The sequence below is a fragment of the Passer montanus genome, unplaced genomic scaffold (assembly GCF_014805655.1).
Source record: "Passer montanus isolate IOZ18808 unplaced genomic scaffold, ASM1480565v1 scaffold55, whole genome shotgun sequence".
NCBI lineage: Eukaryota > Metazoa > Chordata > Aves > Passeriformes > Passeridae > Passer > Passer montanus.
Window position 1 is genome coordinate 3,082,760 of NW_024370485.1, and position 23,662 is coordinate 3,106,421.

At 43.4% G+C, this 23,662-nt stretch overlaps 1 protein-coding gene across 20 annotated transcripts in view; it reads left to right on the forward strand.

The window, feature by feature from the left end:
• RBFOX2 (RNA binding fox-1 homolog 2) overlaps positions 1-23,662 on the forward strand; it is a 171,746-nt gene that overhangs the window by 54,542 nt on the left and 93,542 nt on the right. The window contains exon 1 of one of the 20 annotated variants that reach the window (XM_039725395.1): positions 2,842-3,052. The exons of the other annotated variants lie outside the window; for them this stretch is intronic. Coding sequence (XP_039581329.1) covers positions 3,038-3,052 — 15 coding nt within the window. The 5' untranslated portion in view covers positions 2,842-3,037. Of the gene's footprint in view, positions 1-2,841; positions 3,053-23,662 lie in introns of those variants that run through there. 20 annotated transcript variants of the gene reach the window in all.

The window sequence follows — 23,662 nt, forward strand, 5'->3', positions numbered from 1 at the left end:
CCTCCCCCCCCAAATTGTATCGGCCAAGCCAAACCTTTTTCTTTGTTTTAATCTAAGGCTAAAATGGCACTGCTACCAGTTCTGCAGCTGTGGATATTCGTGGGCATGTGCTTCATGTTCTTTGTGTTGGTTTGCACCTCTGGGCAGCAGCAGCAGCTCTCGTGAAGCAGGGTGGTGGTGCCTCCCAAGTCCTCCCACAGCCTCATTTCCTGACCTGCTGGGTGCTTCTCTCACTGCCTGAGAATATTGGGTGTTGAGAAACCTGCTCTTGCAGTTCATCAAATAGGGCTCCTGCTCCAGGACAAAGGTATTACATCAGCAGAAGTCTGCTGTTCTCAGTAATCTTTCTGTGTGCCTTCCATGGAGAGGTGGTGGCCTTGTAGCAACAGTGGCAAATAAATTTTGAGGTAGTATTTAGATGATTCAAGGAGGGTTCATGGGTCTTGTTTTGATTTGGAGGTTGAATATGACCTGCACAATGTGGAATTGCTGGGATGATCTATAACAAGCCTCAGTTATTGAAATTAACAAATAGGCTTATTCTGAAAGTTTTTATTTTCTTTCCCTGAAGGTGGCCTGAAGGATGAGAGCTTGGGGAAGAAGAGGAAGAATTTATGTTCCTTTTTTTTTTTTTTCTTCTTTTCCTATGTTTTTAATTAGGGACATTTTTAATCTTCAGCTTAGTTTTAAGATTCATCCTTTTCAAGTCTTTTATAGGAATACATATGAACTAGGATTTATTTGGGTTTGCTTACCTGGTCCATGTGTCCTCTCACTTTTTCCCCTGCACACAAGGGATCTCAGCTTTCATTTAAATGACCACAGGATCATTTTTGAGTTGTGGCTCTGGATCAGAAGAAAACCTTGACAGCATTTTCAAGGTTATCTGGTGCAGAAATGTCTGCTTCAATCTGCAGGCTGGCTGAACTAGTTGCTGCTGCTGGTGTGACCCTGCTTCAGGGATGTTAACAGAAGTGTCTAATCGTGATGCAAATGTCAGCATTGCTGCTGTTTCGCTCCTCAGAGCCTTTGAGAACAGGTTTGTGGATCACATGTTTCACTCTTTGGAGACTGTGGGGCATAGGCTTTAGTGCAGTAAGTGATTTTTAGGAACATTGCTTTTCACCCTCTCAACCTGACCCATTGTGCAGAAAAGTGAGAGCAGATGGCAGACTGGAGCAGTGTCATAGTGGAACAACCCTGTGCAATCCCAGCTTTCTGGAGGAGCTCTTGCTCCTTTTCCTGAGCTTGGGTTTTCTGGGCTGGAAAGTCTAGTGTCATCTTGCTTGTCTTTAACCAGTAGATCCCTATGGCTGCTGTATCCTGGTAATGGGAATAAGCCTTTTCTCCAGGTTTCTATGTGGGACTACAGTGACAGTCTTGCATTTATTTCCTTCAAGCCCATTGGCATACCACATGCTCCGGTCTGTTCCTGGGACAAGCCTGCCCTGGGGTGTGTCTGTGGCTTGCTGAAGGCGAGGGGAGCCTGGGGACTGCAGGTGTCTGGGCTGGCTGTGACAGGAGGCCCATCCATTTGTCACCCCATGTCGACAGGGCCTTGTTTGGAGCCCGACGTGTGCTTTGCTCCAAGCCCCCTGGATTGCATTTAAGTAATCTGTAAGTAGCGGAAGCGGAGGTGATATGTGGAATAGCACCATTTCTATATCTTTAGCTGAGATAAAAATAATTCTTCAAAACTCATTTCCAAGGAGACCAGTACCTCAATAAAAACACTATTTTTTTTTTCCCCTCTTCCCATTTGAGATGAGGCCATATTTAACTTAGCATTTGGAGCCCGGCAAGGGAAGTCAATTCTTCATTTTGAGGCGGGAAGGGAAGGGGGCGAGAAACCCGTTTTCCTAGTTTGGAAGAGCGATTTAACTGATTAATGAGATGCGAGGTGACACTCATCCTGTGGCATCGTGCACGGGGGATGGGACGAGGATTTGTTCGTGCTGGGAAGGGCTTGCTGGTGCTTGTCGAGGGAACTGGGACGAGTGTCTTTCGCTCAGCGCGCCTTTCCTGGGGCTGCCGCCCCACCGGCAGAGCTTTGCAGTCCTGAAATTGGAGCAGGCTGGGAGCGCAAGGCTGTGAGGACACTTGCCCCAGTCAGACTTGGGGGGAAGCTGCCTCCAGGCAAGTGGGAACCCGATACACTCTGAGGAACCGGAGCCAGCTGCTGCCTTCCCTCTAGCAGTATGCAAGTCTGTAAAATACTCATGTGGAGCCACCTGCGAAAGCAAATTAACCCCTTTATCTGTGTCGCTTCTTTTCCCCAGCTCACGCCGACAGTGGTTGTTCTTCCTGAGGGAGCTCCAGGGCTGGCACACATGGATTTTCTCCTTAGCTCCAGGATCCCTGTAGTTACGCTCCTTGATGCCTGTCAGTGGTTAATGATTAAATACAGCTACTGAATTGTGACCGAATTTGGGGTGTTGACTAAGGGGTAGATGAAGATGTGCAGAACCTGCCTATGGCACCCTCTGTGGCTCCTGCATCTACGGATGATTCCTGGAGGAGCAATTAGTGGATGGGGGGGAATGGGTCCTCACCCCCAGTGACCTTGGAGGACAAGGTTTTTCTCTGCTTCATTCACGGCTTCATTCCCTTTTCTAAAGTAAGCGCTCTCCAGCACTGGGAGCTGGGCTGCATTTATTACTAACCCCACCCATCCCTGCCTATTGCAAGAATCTTGTGAGGCCGAGATTGTGTTTTTAGAAGCAGAATGACAGAGAGAAATTCCCTGGAGGCGAATGCAGAGTGTGTGCTGTGCACGCCAGTACAGACACACGGGGCTGGGAACTCCCAGGGAGAGATTAAGTGCGAGAGAAGAGCGCAGAGCAGCCAGAGCTGGAGGAGGGGGGTGGAGGAGGCGAGACGCTTTCTAAGCCTCAAACTGAGCCGTTCGGATTTTTTTTTCTTTAAGAAAAAAAAAACCAAAAACACCCTCTACCAACCTCGGTCTCGACAGTCTTACTGAAGTGCCTCTTGTGTTGCCGGATCATCTCACTGCTGGGTTTGAAGGACCCAGGCTAACATGATGTACCTCTGGGTGAGTAGGAAACGTGTGTGAGGGCTTGCACACTTTGCACATATAAGGAATGGAAAGCTGAAGGACTCTGCACTAACGTGAGCGGCCTTCACTCTTGGGCATAGCTCTGTGCAGCCTCTACTCACTGTGGGCTAGTTTTCCCTTTTAAAAAGTAATATTTTGAGCAAGTACTATAACTGGGTATCAAGCAGGCTTTTCCTGTGGTTATAAGTGCCTCTGGAGAGAACAGTTTTGGGCAGGTGCCTTGGAGACAAAATTTTTGGTATAATGCTGCTCACTGTCTGCCAACTGAGAGACCTGTGTGTGTATATATAATTTTTTTAATGCATAAAGCTATTCCCATGTGCCTCTGCTTTATGGGATTTTTGGTGTTACTGAGAGACATCCCAGGTAGTGAAGGAGTGCTGCTGAAAGGGATCTGTAAGTCTCTGAAGGCTAGGAGAGGAGCAGGAAGGGGTTAGATAGTTTTGCAGTTTGGGACTTAGAGGATGGGGGGAGAAGCTCTTTTGAGAAAAGCTGGATGCAAGCTTGTTTTTCCAGAAGTGGCACAGTTACTCAAGTTTCTGGTGGAGTATGGAAAATGTCAGGAAAAAACATGTGTAAAGTGTTATATCCAGCAAGCAAAGTAATAGCTTATACAAAGGCATATATATTTTCAGCCTTTGAGCAAGGACTGGAATTTCCACTGGAGCAGTCAGCTTTTAGACTGCTCAGTCATCAACGTATAGTTTTGTCTGTTCCCGGGCACCCTTGAAATCAGTAGTTTGCCCTTGGGTTTCCTTACCCAGATATGTGAGGTAAAGAATAGTTGGGTTCCAAGTTTTTGGTTTGATTTTTTTTTTTTTTAAACCCTTGTTTGTAACTCAGAACGAGAGGGTTCTCTCTGCCTCTGGCTGCTTTGAGTCCAGCTCCCCATCACTCCCAGGAACAAACACTGGTTTATTTTAGCAACAAAGCAAGCCTTGGAACCCAGGCAGAAGGATTTGACTTCCCTCCTTTGCACATACACACACTATCTTTGTTGCAGGGTAACCTGATTCTTCACAGGGGTATGCACACTTGCCTGGTTTCATCCAGCAGGCCCTGCTGGCAGGCACGTCCACCTTCTGAACTCAGCCCCTTGCCACAGCCTGGTGTGTGGGACCCCTGCTTTTTAGGGAGAAAGACTGGGCAGGACCCATGGCTCAGCTAAGATTTGTGCTTGGTTTGGTGGGTGGGGTGAGAGGAGAAGTAATTCAGCCAATGCTGCTGCTGATTTTAGATAAGGAATGAACAATGGAGATGTTCCTTACTCTGCTGAAATGGGGAGGATGAGTGTGGGAGCAGAGGAGAGCTGCCCTGCTGTCTCACCACCTGTGCTGAGGGGTGTGTGAGCACTCTAGTATTAAATATAGTTGTTAGCCTGCCTAAAGACCAGCTTTGGCCCAAAACATGAAGCACTGACCTAGATTCTTAAAAGAGGGTTGAGATTTTGGGATGCTTGCCAGTGGATGAACCCCATTGGCTGCTGCTTCTGCCTGCACCCTGAACTTCAAGCAGCACTTCTGCTGTGTTTGCATTGCAGTTAAACTTCAGAGAAGTAGAGAAAATAAGTATTAAATGCTTGAATAGCTGAAGGGGTTTTAAAGTCATCATCTGGGCACTCTGCCATGATAATTAAAAAAATTAGTGAATTTTTGCTATCTAGATATGATCTTTCCCTTCTCAGTACAAGTTACACTATTACTTCTGGGGAATCTCCTCCTTGGACCTTTCAGGGACCTTTTCCTCTGTGCCCATTTATGTTTCTGCTTTAAGCTCTTTTTATCCTGGCAAGCTGCATAACCTTTAGCAGTAAGAACAAGGAGCCTCAACTGACAGATCTGGTTTGGTATGGGGTTTGTTGTGCATCGGCTGTGCCAGTTTCTTGCTTCCCTGCTCACAGGTTCCCCTCTGCCTCTCATTCTCTTTTTGTTGCCTGTGCTATCTTTTTTTCTATTTTGTGCCTCTTGTCCTTGGAATGTCAGGACTTCAGTAGATGCATGGAGATTTGTACTGAGTCATTCCTTAATTCAATGCATGAAGCTACATTAATGCAATGTTAAATTTGAGTTTTTAAATATGCAAGTCCTGAAATCCAGAATTAAGATTCCCACAGCAACCACAATGTTTCTCCCCCAGCCCCCCATCCCCCAGGGGTACATGTTACAGAATTATCTTCTTTGAAGAGATTGTGCAATATTCAGTGCTGTCAAGTTTGACAATCAGTAAAATAAAAAGGAGAATGCACCTTCCTATGCAGCTGTGGTGTGGCGTGGATACTGCACCCAGACATACAGGCTACCTGCAACATCACAGTCCCTGATTATAATGCTGTCTCTGGAATTAAATGCTGGTGTAGCCTTGGTTCAGTCTGACATTCCTGCTTGCTGAACTGTATTCCCTCGGGTGAAACTTGTTGCAGGATACTCTTAAATATTTGAGAGCCTTGTAGACTGCAGGAGATTGTGGGCTGTGGAGAGCTGGAGAGTAGGAAACTTAAAATATCTGTTGTGATGACCTAATGCTTGGCATTGTGAGCGAAGTGAAGGCAGCAGACTATCTGTGCCATTAAATATCAAGAGAGACTATTTATCTTAACACTTTCATTGTGTAGGATGCAGTTGTATAAAGTCTTTCTGAGACAGAGATGGTGTAATAGTCTCTCTGATGATGCAGACCGTTGGAGTGTATTGTCAGTGTTGCAACTCAAAGTGGGTATTTGCTTTATGTATAGGAGGTGCATATAGGAGTTCTGTTTTTGCAGGCAAGTGTTTTGTTTGTGGGGGACCATCTAAGTCTAGTTTTGTCTCTTCTCACACTCATCCCCATTTGTGTGCAGCTGTCTGGGCTCTTGAATTGCTGAAGAGAGCTCCTAGTCATCAGTTCTCTAAATGGGACATGGGTAATTTGGGCTGTGAAGGCAAGAGGGTCTTTGTGCTGAGGGTGATCAGGAGTGACAACATGGCGGCAGGTGCTGTGCTGGTGACAGCCAGGAGCAGAGTGGTTTGAAGGTGGGAAAAGCATTAAACCCTTTACTGGATAAGAAAGACTGAGTTTTTTTCATTTATGAGCAGATGAATCTTTGTGTACTGTGAGTCATGAGATATAATCTAGAGTCATTTCATTCCAAGTATTTTCTAAAGAGCGTGATGTGTTCTGAGAGTTGCATGTATGAATGTTGCCTTGTTGGAGGTCTGTTGTTACAAGAAAGGTTGAAAGGAAGGGGCAGCAGTCCTATGAAGCAATTTATCAATCATCCTTCTCCTGTGCTCAAAGACAGCTAAAACTATCAAAGGCAGGAGAGACCAAGGTAAAGGAGGTCCATGCTGTTGCTAGGCTTCTGGTAGGAAAGCACTGGATTCATTGCTCTGTTTATAGTGGGTATGGATAATTTCCTCATTTCTCGCAGCCGTGTACAGTGTACATGCTGAGTGTTTGTCAGAGGGCTGGCTGCCTATTGCAGTGAAAAATGATTTCTTTCTCTGGAGCCCTGTGAAAGTGAAGATCCTACCTAGACCCACTAATTACCATACAGCAAGAATAGTGCTAGTAAGCTTGCCAAGCTCATTTTGAATTTTTTTGTTGGTTTTCTTCCTGACCTGTCTTTTACTTGCCTTTTTGTCACTTAAAAGTCTCTCTTTGCATTCACTGGAATAATTTTTCCCCCTAGGCTCCGAGCTCATCAGCTTTACCACCAAGGGATTGGAAACCCAACTCTGCTGCCAAACTTGGGTCTTAGCAACGAGCTCTTCCTCACGCCAGGTCTTTCTATTATTTGTTTGGTCTTTTTTCATGAGAGGTAGCTACTGCCATTGAAAAGTATGGACATAATGGCGTGTGTTTGATAGCAGCAAAACAAGTGCCTGTCCAGGGAAGACTGCCTCTCTGCTTTCTTCTGGTACGGAGCCTGAGGCAGCTCTTGCTGGGGAAGTCTAGCTGTGCCTCTAGGTCTTTGGCTGGAACCTGTTTGGTAGGCATGGCTAATGAGCGTCAGCCATCACCCAAAGCTCTGACAGGAGGGAGAGCGCAGGTGCTGCGTGTGAAAGGTGTGCGCGTGGTGTGTGTGCTGCTGAGAGAGGGGGACATGGAGTTGCCTCTGGGAGACTGAGGCTGTGAGGATGTAGAAAGGTTTCCCTGAATGAATGTTAGAGGTCAGGTCTGGGTGAACTACTGTGAGTGCGTTAAAAGATGTTTTGTGTTAATACAAACACTGATTTTTGGAGTCTTGCTCTGGAGCAGAAAAGCCCTGGAAAATCATAAAATGGAGCTCATGCGGTAGCCTGTAAGCTATTCCCCAGCCTGCAAGTCCGCGTGGTGCCATGCTGTGGCATGCATACGTAGCAGCTTGAATCCAGAAGTAATATAGTTATGTTTGTCCAGCACTGCAGCTGAGATAATGAGTTCTGCTGCTCGATAAGGTTTATTAGCTTTGGTGCAGCACCTCATGAACATGGTTATACTGCTTCCACACTCGAGCTGCTCTGTGCACAGCTGGGTTGGGGATGTCTGCATTGCGTTCCTCTGGGGCTTTGTGTGACAAAGCAACTTGCATCTGTTTGCATCTAGGGGTTTATACAGGCTTTGGAGATTTAGGAAACAGAGAAAGAAGAGTGTATGAAAGAAATTATATAATGTGACTGCCTGTGTTATTAGAGGACTAGAGTTGATAATCTGGGTGATCTTTTCCAATTCTGTGTTCCTGCAAGCCTGTAATCATGGAAGATGCCAAGGTCACTACTGAGACAAGAAAGCCCAGCGCAGTTCAAAAAGAGAAGCCATTTCAAATTAAGGTACCGGTTTCAGAAGACAAAGACTCAGGATCAGGATGTGTTGTTCTGTAGGCTATAGCGATTTTATCCAGTTTTGTGTAAATCAGATGTACAGCACATTGCCATCATGTTCAGGAATTCCCTTCTCTGATGAGTCTGCACAAAAGAAGTAGGGGGATGTAGCCTTGCTTAGTTGGTGTATTTCTCCAGTGGCTCTTCTGCCTGACTGCTGTATTCCCACCTGTCCAAACAGTGGTGAACACAGGGGACTCTGTTTGCTGTAAGCCTGTCCAAGTCTTGGAAGACTGACAGGGGCTGGGTCCTGTTTAAGTTAGTTTTTCACAAAACAGCCTGTTTATCTTGGAAGGAAGAGAATAAACTGGAAGAGAGTAAGGAGAGAATACACCTCAGCCTTTGTGATTACCAGCTGAAAGCTTGAGGAAGCGTGCAGATAATAGCAATTGGAGGCTGAACATCTGTGTTTCCTGCACTTCCCATGGTGCTTATTTGCTAATCTTAATTCCATTAGTGACGGAACTTTACTGTTTTCACAGAATCACAGAATTCTTAGGCTTGGAAAGGACCTCTGGAGATCATCTAGTCCAGTCTCTCTGGTAATGCAGAATCACTTAAAGTAGGTGACATAGGAACATGTCCAGATGATTTTGAATGTCTCCAGAGAGGAAGACTCCATAACCGCCCCGGGCAGCCTGTTCTAATGTTCTCCCACTCTCAATGGGAGGTGGAACTTTCTGTGTTTTAGTTTATGGCCATTGCTCCTCGGAAGACTCCTTAACCGCCCTGGGCAGCCTGTTCTAATGTTCTGCCACTCTCAGTGTAAAGAAGTTCTTGTTCATCCTGAGGTGGAACTTTCTGTGTTTTAGTTTATGGCCATTGCTCCTCATCCTGTCGCTGGGCACCACCAGAAAGAGTCTGGGAACAACCTCTTGGCACCCATGTTTGAGATATTTAAATTTGTTAAGGAGATCCTCTCTCACTTGTCCCTTCTCCAGACTAAACAGGCACAGCTCCTGAAGTCTCTCCTCATACAAGATGGTCCAGACTCCGCATCATCTTTGTGGTGTCTACTGAGCCCTCTGTGGTATCTCCTTGTCTTTCTTGAAATGTGGAGCCCACAACTGGGTACAGCACTCCAGATGTGGCCTCACTCAGGTAGGAGGGGGAGGGCCAGCTCCCTTGACATGCTGGCCACAGGATGGTACCTCAGGATACCACTGGCCCTCCTGGCCGCAAGGGCACACTGCTGATTCGTGGTCAGGTTGTCATCTACCAAGAGTCCCAGGTCTTCCCCTGCAGAACTGGTCTCTAGTAGGCCCTGTATTGGCACTTGGGATTGTTCCTCCCCACATGCAAGACCCTGCACTTGCCCTTGCTGAACCTCATTAGGTTTCTCTGCACCCAGCTTTCCAATCTATCAGAGCAGTCCTAACCCCCAAGGTAATGACAGTGTTGTAGGAAAGGTCTCTGAATGGACCTGAATTGGGGTGGCTTTTTTGCCACAGCTCTAAGCAGTCACTAGGGTAGCAACTGTGTATGTGTGCATGCTTAACCAAAAGTATGGCTGGACAGCTTATGCAATTAGCTGGAAAAGATCTCTTCATAGTTCAGCAAGAGCTACTGGATACAGCAGGAGCTTGAGTGATGTAGAGGGGTCAGAAGAAACATTTTCTGTATGGAGTTGTCAGTTTGGAGAAGGAACTGCAGTCTGTATCTGCAGTACCACAGCTGTGGATGGTACCCCATACCCAAGGTAATGTGATTCACCCTGCAGCCGTGCACTGGAGAGGCAAGCTCTGCTGGTGGAGCAGTGTGGATAGTTCCACACTGGAAGTGAAAACAGGCTTGCAGAAAATTAAGAAATCCATTGAGGATGTGCTTTGTGCCCTCCAGTGCTAAATTCTTTTGCTAAAAATGTTAAAGATTCCTCAAAGCTGTGAAGAAGCTTAAACAAGTAATTAAGTTTCCTTCGTCTGTCCCTTAAATTTAGGTTTCATTGTTCTCAGAGTCCTGTGTCTCATGACTAATATACTGCCTGCACAATGCGCTGGCTGATTTTTTACCAGATGGTTCTTGGGTCTGAAGCTGAATCCCGAAGGCAGTTAGTTTTTCTCCTGCCTCAAATGAAAGATGCTGTCCCCCACACAATGCTCTGATTGAATCTTGGACATAAGACAATAATGAAGAGAAAATATTTTGACCAGATGACAATTTTTTAAGATATTCTTAGGGATTATTATTCATGATATTTAAGGAGCTGGCATAGAATGATACTAGAACATTCCTCTGTACATTTTTTTTTTAATAATTTATAAATCATCTAGTGTTGAAACAAAGTTTAAATGCAGAAAAATTCTGGAATTCAAATATGTATACGTGGCTAGAAGATAGAAAATGTGCAGTGTGAACTGCCTGTTCCTATTTTTTCACTTTTCATTTTTGTTGTAATGGTCTTCTTTTTCATTCCACCCTCAGTCATGATGGTGATGTCTCCTTGCATCCATTACATACCTTTTGGATGGAGCACCCTTGTGAGTAGAGATAAAACCTCTCTCAGGAAGGTGCAGCATAAGTGGGGTGCACATCTCCCTGGGGACCATCTCAGCAGCACTGCAGAGCAGATTTACTCTGAGGCCTGTTGGATCCAGCAGTCGTTCCAGCTATTTTCCCTCCCCCTCCTCCTGATTTATTACACTGGGATTTTGGCTGCTGCTTGAGTAAGGAGGAGCAGTGAATGGCGATTACTTTTTTTGGACCAAGCAGCTGAAAAGGAGAAGACCATTCAGTGTAGGTGAGGCAACTGATTGTGACATCTTTTAAGAAATGGGTGGTTTTGGCATTTTTATATTTTAGTGTTGGGGAAAATTTTCTTCTGCAGAAGAAATTTGGGTGGAGTGTGTACAGTGTGTGTGTAACTGCTGTTCTTAAACACCTTTTGGACTGAGAAGTGCTGTAGAAATATGAGATCCTTTAATGCTTTTTCCTTGCATGAGGAATGTCGTCTTCAATGCAGCTGTTAAGCTGTTGCAAACAGGTGTGCAATAAACACCCCTTCCCTTTTCAACCAAATGTGGTGGTGATGGATACCCTCTCATTTAAACATGCGTGGCTTTCTCTCCTACAAGAATGAAAAACTTTAAAAATAGCTTACATATCTAGAAAGAATATCTGGCCTTGTCCTGTTTCCCTCTTCCCCTCCCCCTTGCTACCAACTCAAATTACCGACAAGCTTTGGAAATTTCGGGGCAGGGGAACAGAAGTGCAGCTGGCCTGCATGTGTTGCACCAGCTGCAATGCAAATGATACATGCTGAAAGAGGCTTTTCTCACTTTTGTAATTCTTGGATATTGTTGTGCAATGGGGACATGCGACAATTTGTCTTAAATGTGTTTGCTGATATGTTCTGCAGAGTATACTGCGTCCTTTGTTCCTCGCCGGCAAGAGACAATATCAAAATCCAATTGCCCGTTGGCAGCATGTCTGATTGCAGCTGGGACTGTCCTCCTGCCTTCCCCATCCATCAGGCCTGGGGTGATCCCATCACACTTGATACCAGTTAGTGTGGGGCTGGCCAGAGCACAGACTTTGGTAAATCCTCAGCTTTCTTGGCTTTTTGGACAATTTGTAATAAACCAAATTTTTTTTTGTTCTTTGTTTCTGAAAGTGGCATTGCCTATTGCTCTTCTGCCTGAGAGAGCCAAAGGAAAAGTGCTTGACTGCCTGTGCCCTGGTTGTTTGTGGGTATCAGTCAACTTTTCTGCTGCTTATCTGAAGCAGTAAAAATACAGGCGCTGGAGGTTCAGTTGTGTAAAAACAAAAGCTGATGTTGATTTAATCCCATTACACTGCGTTGATCTCTCAACCACTGGACTCTTAGTAGGATTCCAGCTTTAATCCTGTAAGGATCAATCTGGCCCATTGCTTTTCTGTCCTGATCCTAAATCCCCCTTTAATCTTGTTAATTATACCAGGCCTTTTTTGGTTTCATTTTTTTTCCCTTGTGTACCAGCAAAACCACAGTAAATCTTCGCGTTGCTGTCTCTGACCTGGTGTTTTTACCCTTTGCTCATCCTGTTGAGGAGCAAGGTTCTCCTGAAGGCTGGTTTCATCATTCACAGCAGTGTATTTGGTGGTGTGGTGTCTGCTGCTTGTCTCCTGTGAAGTCAGCTGGTTATGCTGTTGTGTTGAATCCCTCCTGGTTCTGTCAGGAGTTTTCTTTTTTTTTTCATCTGTTGTTTGATACTGTGCTGTCTGAAGCAGAGTATCATGGAACATGACAGCCACTTTGAAATTGCTTTCTTATGTTAAAGAAAAAGGGTTTTTGGAGCAGAATCCCATCATTGGAAGAGAAGACAATGTCAGGGAATATGGAGCACTGCTCAGATGATGGGGCACATGCTCTGAGAAGACTGGAACCTGTGTCAGGTCCTGGGTAGTCCCATGGCCCACAGAACCCTTCTGAAGGTCACTGAGAAATTCAGCTGCTTAAATCAACCTTTTTATGTTTATATGTGTTCGGGTGGCTTGAGGAGAAGAATAATGTGCATTCAGACTTGAGGCTCTTTATCTTCACATTGCACTGTCTGCAGGCCTCCAAACCCAGTGCTGCCTTTTCTGTGTAATGCACAAGGCCAATTTCTCACTGTGACAATCTGCTCCTGGCACTTGCAATAGAAACTAGCAGTGCTTAGTGTATTCATCTCTGTTATTTCCTATAGTGTAAAGAAGAAAACCAACCCAAAATTGCACCTACATTTGCTGTAACTCGATCAAGAGCTGACAGATCATTTCTGGAACATGTCTGTGCTGGGATCTTGACTGCTCTGCCAAATTTTATGCCTTTATCTTGCAGTGTTGCTCCTTTTCTCTCCCCTGTCCATGCTGCTCTGCCTTACCCAGCAGAAGCTTCTACTTTTCCAGCCTTTCAGCCAAATTCTGATTTTCCACCACCTTGCCAGAGTACTATGGGGCTGATATCTCTCCTTGCCAGAATGCAGGCTGTAGGGTGTGGGTCTGGTATAGAAGTAGCCAAGGTGATTTCCTTTTAAGCCATATAGAGGGGAAACCAGGTTTGGATCACAGAGGATGAGCTCTATGGATGTGTTTCTTCCAGTTGAAGCAGCCCTTGTGCTTAGTTTTTGAAAAACACTCAGAGCCACGACAAGAAAGTAACAATTGCTTTTAAGGAAACGTGGGCATTTTCCCAGCACTTCTAGGGTTAAGGAAATTGTAGAGGGGTGACATGGTGACAGTGTTCCCTATTTTTGTGTGTTGCCAGTAGCGAGAAGAGGGAAACTTTGATTTCTAATCCGCTTTGGAGAAGGCTCCGTATCAGGGCTGCACAGAAACATCCAGTCAAGCAGCTCCTTTATCATAAAGGGGATTTTAATTAAAACTGTTCTTGCATCATGAGCAAAATGAGCGTCAGTGCCAGCCAGCCCTGTACTGGGCATTTATCTCCTTCAAACCACATTACCAGTAATTGCTGCATTAAATCAAAGTCGAGGGAGATTACAGGTCTGAATTGGGCAGGCCGCCGGTGCCAGCGTGGGGAGCTCCGTGCTGCTGAGCCGCTGATACGGGAACCCCCTCGGCCCCCCAGCTGGGGGTGAAGAGTCGCAGGGCTGCTGGATCCCAAGAAGCCCTTCTCATTACAAGACAGGAATTTTTGTTATAACCTAGGAGGAGTGGCAGGCTGTATGCTTGGAGCATTTTAAGCTGCTGGTGTTTTTCTATTAACTTCCTTTTAAAACAAACAAAACCAATAACAAAACAAACCCTGTGGCATTGCCATCCCACTTCTGTCTCCTGTCTGGATCCACCACAGATGTTCCCTTTTGTTCATCATCTGCTACTTATTCCAGCCCTGAAACTTAAGAATAAATCACTTCTTGTCTTGATACATCCTTTTTTCCTCTCCTTGCCACAGCTCTGTTGTGGAGCTGCAAACTTGATTCCTCTCTGTCCCAACATGGGAGGGTTTCTCCCCTTCTTCACCTCTACCCGCGCTGAGGAATTGTATCTGCCTTGACCTGTGGTTCCTTTGCTAACTATGGCTCATTAGTTAGTTTAATTATTTTTCTAGGTTTTAAAGCATTCTGTCTAGAGCAGCTGTTTCCCTTCTTCTTGTCCATATACTTTAACCTTGGTCACTCTAAAAAGCATCTGATCATCCTAGCACTGCTGTTGCTTCCACTCTCCAAACTTCTGTCACGGAAAGGCTAAGGAATGGCCATGGCCACATGAGGTCTCAGGCATGTAGACTGGCTGGGGTAATTAGATCTGTGTGGGCATTCACTGAATTACCAAAATGTGACAGCTGGACTTTCAGTGGCTGTTATTACCTCTGTCCCATAATTACAAAGAGGGTAAGCCAGGAAGAGATTGTGAAGAAAACATGGGTGTTTTTCCTTTAAAAAAGTGATTGTCATTTTCTTTGTTTTTGTCTTGATGGCAGTTACACATTTTCCTGTTCTGTTGCTGACAATCTTGGGGCATTTGGGTGGCAGTGATGGTTTTTCTTCTATTTGCCCAGAGGCGTTGGCAATATGCCATTCTGAAATTTGTTTCCTACAGTGTTTGCACATCTACTGCATTCCTATGCTGCAGAATAGGATCTCATTCTCAGCACTGTACTGAGAACCTGGTAATGTATGTGAAAGATGATGCTGCAGCTGGATCTGCCTGCTAAAACAGGGTGCACACTGTCGAGCTGTATTAGATTTTTAAGATTCGCACAAGTTTCTCAGAAGCTGTCTAGTTCAGAGCAGTTGCAGGAGTGTGCCTGCTGTGCCCCTTCAGAGCTTGAAGCTGCTGCTTTTGCTTCATTACAATGTGAGCTTGAGATGCAGCTTAAGTATTGCCCTACTTTAACTGTGGCCTACACATGAATCTTTAGCCTGAGATAAGTGGTTCTTTTAAATTCATGCTAAGAGACCTGTAAAGCTGCAGAGGCTGAAGGTTGAGTGCTGCTGATATCCCAGCAGATAATGCAGAGGGGTTGCAGTTAATTTTTGCCTTAGTAGTCCTGTTAACCACAAAGTGAGAGTAGTCCCACAGCAGAGTAACTGGAGAGTTGTGCAGAGAACATGAACCAGATCTTTGGTGAAGATTTCTTGATAGTGAGAGAAGGCAGAGATAGGGGTTTTCATGGGAGCCAGGAAGCCATCTGGATGGCATTGTGGTTTTGGGACAGAGAATGCAGATAGTGTGGGCAGATTAGGGTGAATGAACATGAGTGATATTTTCTTTTTTTATTTTTTTTTGGTAGAGGTCACAAAAAGCTGATGGAAGAGCAGGTATCTTGATCGTACAGATAGTGGAACCAGAGTAAGCCCTCAGCGGTTGTTGTCCAGGGATTTCAGCTGCTGTGGCTTGTTTTAGAACTTACTGGGAGCTGAAACTAGCCTGCAGGAAAAGGCTTTGGACTGAGCCATGTTGGCCTTTATTCTGTTCTTCTGGCTCTTGGGGAGAAGTGTGGGTGGCAGTTATCTTACGTGCCCGTGGCAGACCTCTGTGCCCATGTCTTGAGACTCTGTGTGAGAATAAAAAGATTTCCAGAATTTTTCTCTCTCTCGCTTTCTCAAAACTAGATAGGTTTCAAAAATCCCAGTCAAAATGTAGCTGTTTGCTGCCTTTTACTATTTTTGTCTTAGTCTGAGGCAGAAAGTGATGTGAAGACTACTTCTTGCCTCTGAGCTGGCACAGTCTTAACATGCCTCTTTCTGTTCTCCACCACAGCCTTATACTTCTCCACTGAAAGCACTGGAGAAGGGACACAGCAATAACTAGCACCTCTGCCTCCAGATGAGTAGTCCCTGGGGTCCACCCCCTACATTAAAGCATGACTTGCTGCTGTCACCATTCATTTAGCCTGTCTTGACTCTCCTCTTTCAGGGTAAACTGCATCATTTTTGCCAGACCTCAGCTTTGCATGCTATTTCTGGATCCCTTCTGTGCACTCAGCAAATGCACCAAACTCTTAACTGCAGCACTTCTGGTATTTTGCTCTTGAATCTCTTTTGAGTTGCCTGACTTTGGGATTTTAAATTTTTTTTTAATGTGAATGGGGAAAAAAACAGGATTCATCATCTAAAGCTGAGCAGGTGGGCAAGATTTTGAACTGAGCCCTGCAGAAATTAATGGACAGATGTAATTCTATCATGAAATTATCTTTGCAGATTTATGCTGAAAGTGTCATATTTTGTATATTGCTCTGCTGGAACTGTTTCCAGATGACTTCCTGAGACTTATTTGGTGACCTGCTGTTGTGGCAGCTAAAGGTCCTGCCTGCCTGATGTTCTCTGATTCCTCAGTTCCTGCCAGTAATACTGTCTCAAACTCAGCTATCACACATAGACAGTGCTGCCTGTTTATTTCTCTCTTACTTTAATTCAATTAAGAATTTTGTTTGGTATTTTTGATGTATTTTGTCTCTTGCTTACACAGTTATGTGGTGTAGGCAGCTGCTCTGCTATTCTTACTGCACCAAGCTGGGCAGGGAGTGCTTTTCTCCTGTGTTGGAACAGCAGAATGCTGTCCCAGAAAACCTTTCCCCCAAATTCTGCTTTTGTTTGTGTAGCTGGGAAGCCATAGCTCTCTAAAGTAGGGATAAATTTAAGTTCATACTAGCATAATTTATTGTGTGGCCACTCGTTAACTTGGAACAAGTACCTTATTCTATTTTAGTTTGTCACGTGGAAGCAATTTGATAAGCTGAGGGGCGAGGTGGGGAGGAAAGTCCATACCAAAACCGTCTCTGCTAGGAAGCAAGTGCTCAGCTAGATGAGTAAGACACTCAGCCATGTTCTGAAATGCTCTGCAGTGGTTGATCATGTTCTCCCTTCACCCCAGGCAAAGGCGGGGTAGAACGTGTTGGCTCAAACCCTTGTTGGAAGTGGCTTATCCCATGAGCCGTTTGCTGGGATAGATTGGGAATGCATGTGGCATTTCCAGCAGCCCCACGTGGCCGCTTGCTGGTGGGTCTGAGGTAATGGCAGAGCTGTGCTTACACTGCAGGGGAATTGTCAGTGTGGTCCAGCCCTAGTTTGTGATTCATTCAATTAAAAATACTTCGTGAGAGTATGTCTGATACTACCATCTGGTGACTTTTAATAATATTTATTCTTAGGAAGGTGGTTCTTTAATTAAGGAATTAACCTTAATTTTTGTAGGCTTAGCATAGATCTGAAGAAATGCTCAGACTTAAGCTGCTCTATTTCTAGAAGAGTCAAATCTTTCTTTTTCGGATCTCCCTGTTGTCTCCTTAAGGATCAACTAATTGAACTGCTGCGCTTGTTAAGGGAAAAACCAAGTGGGACTGTGAGAGATGGAATGGGCAAAGCTTTTCTCTGACTGAGGTTCTGGAACAGCCTCTGAAGTGAAGGCAAACTGCCTCCACTCTATTCTTTTTGCTTCCTCTTTGTCCACTGCCCCCAAAGGAATATACAAAGGCAGTGTGGCTGTCATGTAATGTCTAAACTACCAAGAGAAAACTCCTTGTCTTCTTTGATGTTGAAATTCTGCATCTGGACACCTTTTTGTTTCTCATGTAACGAGCAAAAAGCATTTTGATGGACATGTAGCGTTACCAAGATCAGTGCATATATAAGTGGTCCCTGAAGAAAGCTGTGATACAATCACCTTCATTACCAAGTGTCTTAGCCCAGAAGTATACTTATTTGCTTCCTAAAGCAGTGCCAAGTATTTAGAATTCTCCTTGAAAGAAGGCCCAGACCTAAGACACAGATAATTTTTTTCTGGGAAGTCTGTGTATACTTTCTTTTCCCCCTGTTATGCTGATACTGAGCCTTTGGTAATAACTAAGGCGATGGAGCCCATCTGGTTTTAGAAGCTTCTTTTGGACTTGCTGACTGTTATATTCAGGTATTCTGGTGTTCTCTCATGATTTTATAATTGAAACATGTTCTGTAATGCACGTAAAGCACTGGATTGGGGTAGAAAGGAAGGCTGAAATAATGTCTTCTATATGCTGCTGGTGTATCAAGACTACTGGCAGGTTTATTTTGCAACTTAATCACTAATAGATTCTTGTGAGTTATTGTTCTGTTAAAGCTGCCTTGATGAGAGCCAGCTTGCTAGTGTCATGAATAAAACCTCAGTTCTGGGAACACAGTCTTTTGACAGGGGATTTTTCAAACTTCAGATGAGTGTTCATCACTGCCTTACATTTTTTCTTTGTAGTAATTTCAGAGATCGACTTTGGGCAATCTAACTTTCACCTGAATTAACGTGAGTCCTTTATTGGCAGCTGAAGTTATCTGAGCAGGATCTGTACTTCCAGCTTAAGGAAGACTCTGCCTACAGAAGTCTTAACTTTAGGATCAAGAGTGTTTGTCTGTCTCTCTTGACAGCAGTGACAGTGTGGGCTGGGTATTGGAAGACTTTGGTTTCTGATTGAAGAAGATCCAGTCTTGTGGTTTCATGAGTCCCCTTTGGTGTATAGGTTTCTGGAGTTTGCTAATGTTACCATTCTACTGGATGGCTGTAAGAAAGCTGAACAAAACAAAAAGTGCCAATTGCCCAGCAGACAGAGGTCTTGCAATATGCTCCTTCAGCAGACTGATTTCGTATTATTGTTTCGCCTCCTTTTTCCATGTCCTTCCCTAAAGCAGAGCTAGTTGAGACTTTGAAAATAAGTGGTAGTTAAGAAGTAATGACTTCTAATTCTGACCTGTTCTCCTCTTATGTTGTGTATTTGTAATTGTTTTTTAAAACTGTTCTAGTTTTCCAGTCTAGACAAACCATTAATATTTAACAGCTATGTGTAGATGATGCAGTGAAGACCCAAGGGCAGTAACAGGATGCAGGTATCTTATGTCCACAGTTTAGGGTGTGCATCGTTTCTGCTCTTAAGCCACTTTAGATCAGTTTCAGGACTATGGAGCTTCGTTGGAGAGTGTTTAGAGTGGTAGTGGCACATGCAAAAAAAACTCTACCACTGTTAAGTGAATTGCCTTGAAAATGGAGAATGTGTGGCAGAAAAATATGTAAAAGGGAGATCTCTGGGACTTAGAGTAGAAAAGACATAACCAGGAGCTATTTCAGAGCTCCAGTTTTATTAAGTAGTATCTTTGGAATTTTTCTCTCTCTGTTTTTTTTTTGTTTTTTTTTGTTTTTTTTTTTTTTTTTTTTTTTTTTTTTTTTTTTTTTTTTTTTTTTTTTTTTTTTTTTTTTTGTTTAATTGTGCATTTTCTCCATGAGAACTGAATGTGCAATGACTGAAATGACTGAAGTTCTGTTGTCTCCCTGAAGTATGTCTTCGGCAGAAGCAGTGGGTATGATGGGGCAATCCTTGCTGCTTTACATTTTTGCTCCTTTCTTTAGTTCTTTGGGCTTTTTGCCAGGGGGCTTTGACTTTTCTTGGATTCAAAGTGTATTTTTGGTGATTTCATTTGTGCTAATGTGTTTTTGGACTATTAATCCTAATGAACATGGGGCTTCAGTAATCAGATAGGGTTTCAGGCAAGAAATGGCTCCTATGGCTTTACCAACCCATTCAAATTCTTTCCTGTGATGTCCTTATTATGCTAATCCAACACACTTTGGTTTGCTGCTACTCCACATCCCCCAGAACTGCTGATTTCATCTGCTTTAATGCATCTAGTTCCTGATCTGTGACATTTGCTTACTTAGTGTGTTTCACTTGCAGAGAAGGCACTGGCTGGGTGCTGAGTTATTCACTCACCTGCATAGCTGATGCACCACCAAATCTTCTTGTCTTGAGATCAGGACATCTATGTAAAACTGGCAGGTTTCTGAAACATGAGAAAAATCCAGTTTCTGCAGTCACCCATGTGTGGTCGTGTTTGCTTCTGCATGCCGTTTTGGAATATTGAGCTTTCCTGTGCGTGCTTTGCTTACATTTATGTCCTCCCCACTTGAATCTCTTATGATTCCAGGGTCAGAATAACACCTAGACAGTAAGTAAATTTTCTCGTCATTGGTGATATTGAATCTGTGAAGAAAAAGGAAAATCATGCATCTCTTTGAAAAACATTACATCCATTCCAGCAAACAAGCAATAAATGTAGCCCTAGGGAGAGGAATGGGGACTTTCCAGTATAAATTCTCATCTGGAGTGAGCAAAAACCACCTTTGTGCTCAGGGCATGGGACCTGCTTTGGTGCAAAATGGGAATCTCTTGCAGCTCTGTTGATGTAATCTTGGTGCTGTTTGTCTAACACTAGTATGAACTGGCTGAGCTGCTTGATCTATTTAGCTGCTATGGAAATCAGTGCATACCCAGCCAGAAAATGCATCCTTGCTTGCTGGCATGTTTCCTACATTTACATCAGTCTTTTAAAAGCAGAGACATATTGTAAGCTGCTCATCAGATCCCTGATGACCCAGTTTAGCAGATGTAGTGATTGGCTAATTGTTAAAGATGCCATTTTTGGTGGGTGAGAGGAAGAGCATCAGCCAGGCTTCTAGCGATGAAGAGTTAGATTCAGCAGAGGTAAGAGCCCTTTAGTGGGAGTAACTAGATAAGGCTTGGATTAATTTGTCTGGAGACCAGAAAATTATGCAAAAGATTTATAAATGTAGTTCATAAAAATGAAACTGTTGGTTTAATTCCTTAGTAAAGATCAGTGTGGGGGAATGGCTATATATCATGGAAATATCTCAGATTCCATGCTGTATTGCTGTGTCCCCACAGTACCACAGTTTTCAGCAATTACAAAAAAATAAAGAAAAAAAAAGTGTTAAGTGTCTGGAACTTCTGTGGCTGCACTTCAAGCATCATGAGATTATAGCTATATTATGCTCTTATAGCTGTACTTGTAATTGTGACTTAACATGCTTGCTATAAACAGTCTGAACAAAGCAGGTAAAGCAAAGCCCAGGGCTGTGGTCCTGGCATTTCCCAAAAATATTCCTCTGTCTCCAGACATCAAAGAGAGCAGTGCATGTGAAGCAAAGTACTGAGTTTTGAGGACACAGGGAAAAACTTGTGTAATCTCCATGCTTTGCTTAGTACACAGAAAGAGGAAAATTAAGTAAATGCTGCTACAGTGGCATGTAAAACAGTATCTCTAGAAAGAGTGATGGGTAGGTAGGAGCTGGAAAAAACTAAATTAAATGTTATTAAAAGAATAATAATAATAAAGATCAGCAGTAACAAGATGGATGATAGTTAAGAGAGCTGGGAGCTGTGTGATCAATAAATGAACAAACATCAGAGTGTGGGGTTTTTTGGTTTTTTTTTTTTTTGTTTGTTTGGGGCTTTTTTGTTTTTTTTTTCTGTAGACTTCTGGCATTCCAAATAATAAATAGGGGAGCCAGAGCTACTGGTGCAGAACATGAAACTGGATATTATAGGGATAATATCAATCTGCAAGAATAGTAATCATGGCTTTAACATGCTTTCAAGATTATGTGTGGTTCAGATAGGGTAGATGTAAAAGGTGATAGGCTGTATTGTATGCAGTAGACTGTAAAGAAGAAAGCAGAGTAATACTGATAATGTGGGATTTGTTTCTGGTCAAATTGATGTGGGGAAGAATGGTAAAAGAGGTCCCAGGGGAAGTACTGTGAGTCTGCTGTAATCCCTCATAGGATTGGATTCAGATAGAAACTTGAGGCTTGAAAATTATACTATTCCCAATACCATTAGAGAGGTAAATATTAGTATGAGAAACTTTAATTTCTCAGATACATCTTGGAGAACAAATGCTGCTAATATTCATCAGATCAAAAGATTTTGTCATTGTAGCATCATCACCTGTTGTTGACACAGTGAGTGGATTATTGGTGCTATGACTTTTACAGGAAAACAAGCTATTTAGGAGCCTCCATCTCCTCACCTTTGGATGGGATGATCATGATATAAGCTTTGATACAAAGTAATATATTCAGTGAAGTCAGTGCAGCCCTGAATGGTGTGGTTTGGGGTTGATGGGCTTTTTTTTGATTGGTTGAGATGTTTTTTTAAATTTCTTTTTCAGAGGCACTTTGGATACAAATTAGTGATGGTATATGTAAAGGGGAAAATCCTTTAAGAAGAAACTTTAGCCTAACCTTATAAAGGCTGTTAGGTGAAAAAAGAAGCAAATTTACAAAAGAATTTATCAGCAGAAATTGCTGTACCTTTAAAATCGGTAGGGATGAAATAAGAACTGCCAAAAATCAGGCTGAATTAAACCTTAAAAGTGTTGCTAAGGAAATGGGTGACAGTTTCTCAAAATACAATTAGAGAGAAGGGAGGAGGTGGGGCCACTTAGTGTTGAGAATAGGGTAGTTAATAAGGATGCTCTTGTGGTCGCAGAATTGAATGAGTCTTTGCTGTTTTAAGTAGAGTTGATCTTGGGAGCAAGGGCAGTATTGGTAATGGGCATGAACCCACTGTAGAAGCAACCACACTGGACATTTCCAAGATCTTAGTTAGTGCAGGTAGGCTGGGCTGGGAAGCAGGGTTGCCTGGGGAAGGGGGGTGCCTATTCCTGAGAGTGAAAGAACTGGTTCATGCAGTTGCAGATCTGATAGAAGTTTTAATCTATCAAACAGGAGTGCTGTCATATGTTTGGAGAACAGGAAGTGGAATAGACCTATTGCTGGTGGGGGATGATCTGAGTAAATACAGACCTAACCTCAGCTGCATGCTGGCACACAAATATTAATTAAAGGCTTGGATAAAAATAAAGAATATGATAAAAGGCAACACAAGTCCATTAAAACTGGGTTGTGCCTTATCAGCCTGTCTGTTTTTAAGATAACCAGTTTTCTTACCTTGATAATGTGTGTTTTACATAGTGGGATGACGTCTCTTACTATAGACAGGTTCTGCAGCATCTGATGTGGTGCTACAGAGGAAAGTACTAATGAGGCTAGAGAAGATGGAGTTTAGTGCTGGAAATGTGCAACAGAGCTGATGTTGTTCTGGGTGATGTCTTTAAAAATAAAGATGAGCGCAGGCTAGATCAGGTGCAAGAACATGCTTCTAGAGGCTGGGGCATAGCCAGCCTGTCATGTGACAGAAGACTGGAACAGCTGCTTGTTTGGATGGTTAGAGAGGGAATACATGAGGAAGGTTGATTGTAAGGGAAAGAGAAAATATGGCTAAGCCATAGGACAGTACTGGCACAGGAACAAAGGAAAGACAGAAATTGCTCAGGAATAGCATTAAGCTGGAGAACACAAATCCCAGATTTTCTAGAGCAGCCTTTTGGCTGGGGCAGTGTAGCTGTAAAACCCAGCTCTAAGATACAGTGTGATAAATTTTATGAAGAGTTAAAATGATGTTGTATGATAGCAGTTGATCTGATTCTGTGAGTCAGGAGATCTTTTTCAGTCTTCATATTTCTGTAAATTTAAAATTATTCATGTATGTAAGCATCTGCAGGAACAAGGCTATGATTTTGTAACAGTTACCTTACCTAACTTGTGTTACTGGAAATGCATGGGCATAGTAGGTTGCATGGTAATGTAGTTGGACTATTATCCCAAAACAGAATTATGGAGTGCAGCGCCCTCTTATATTTGACTAATATTTGTTGCAAGTCAGTGTGCAGTAGTAAACCAGCCCCTGTGGCCACTCTTGCAGAAAATTCAGTGGTTTATTACTGGTCAGTAAAGTCCTGCTGTGTGCACCTTGGCACATATGAGTTTAAAACTAGCTTTTGTCATTTATTTGCCTGGGGGACACAAGAAATGTGATGCTTTTTTATCAAAGTATCACATGAATATCTTAATGCTGGTTAAGTCACAGTATTTAAGTTTGCATCAAAACCTTTAAAGCATGGAAGTTTTATTGGATCTGTAGTTAAAACAGTAAAGGAGCTTC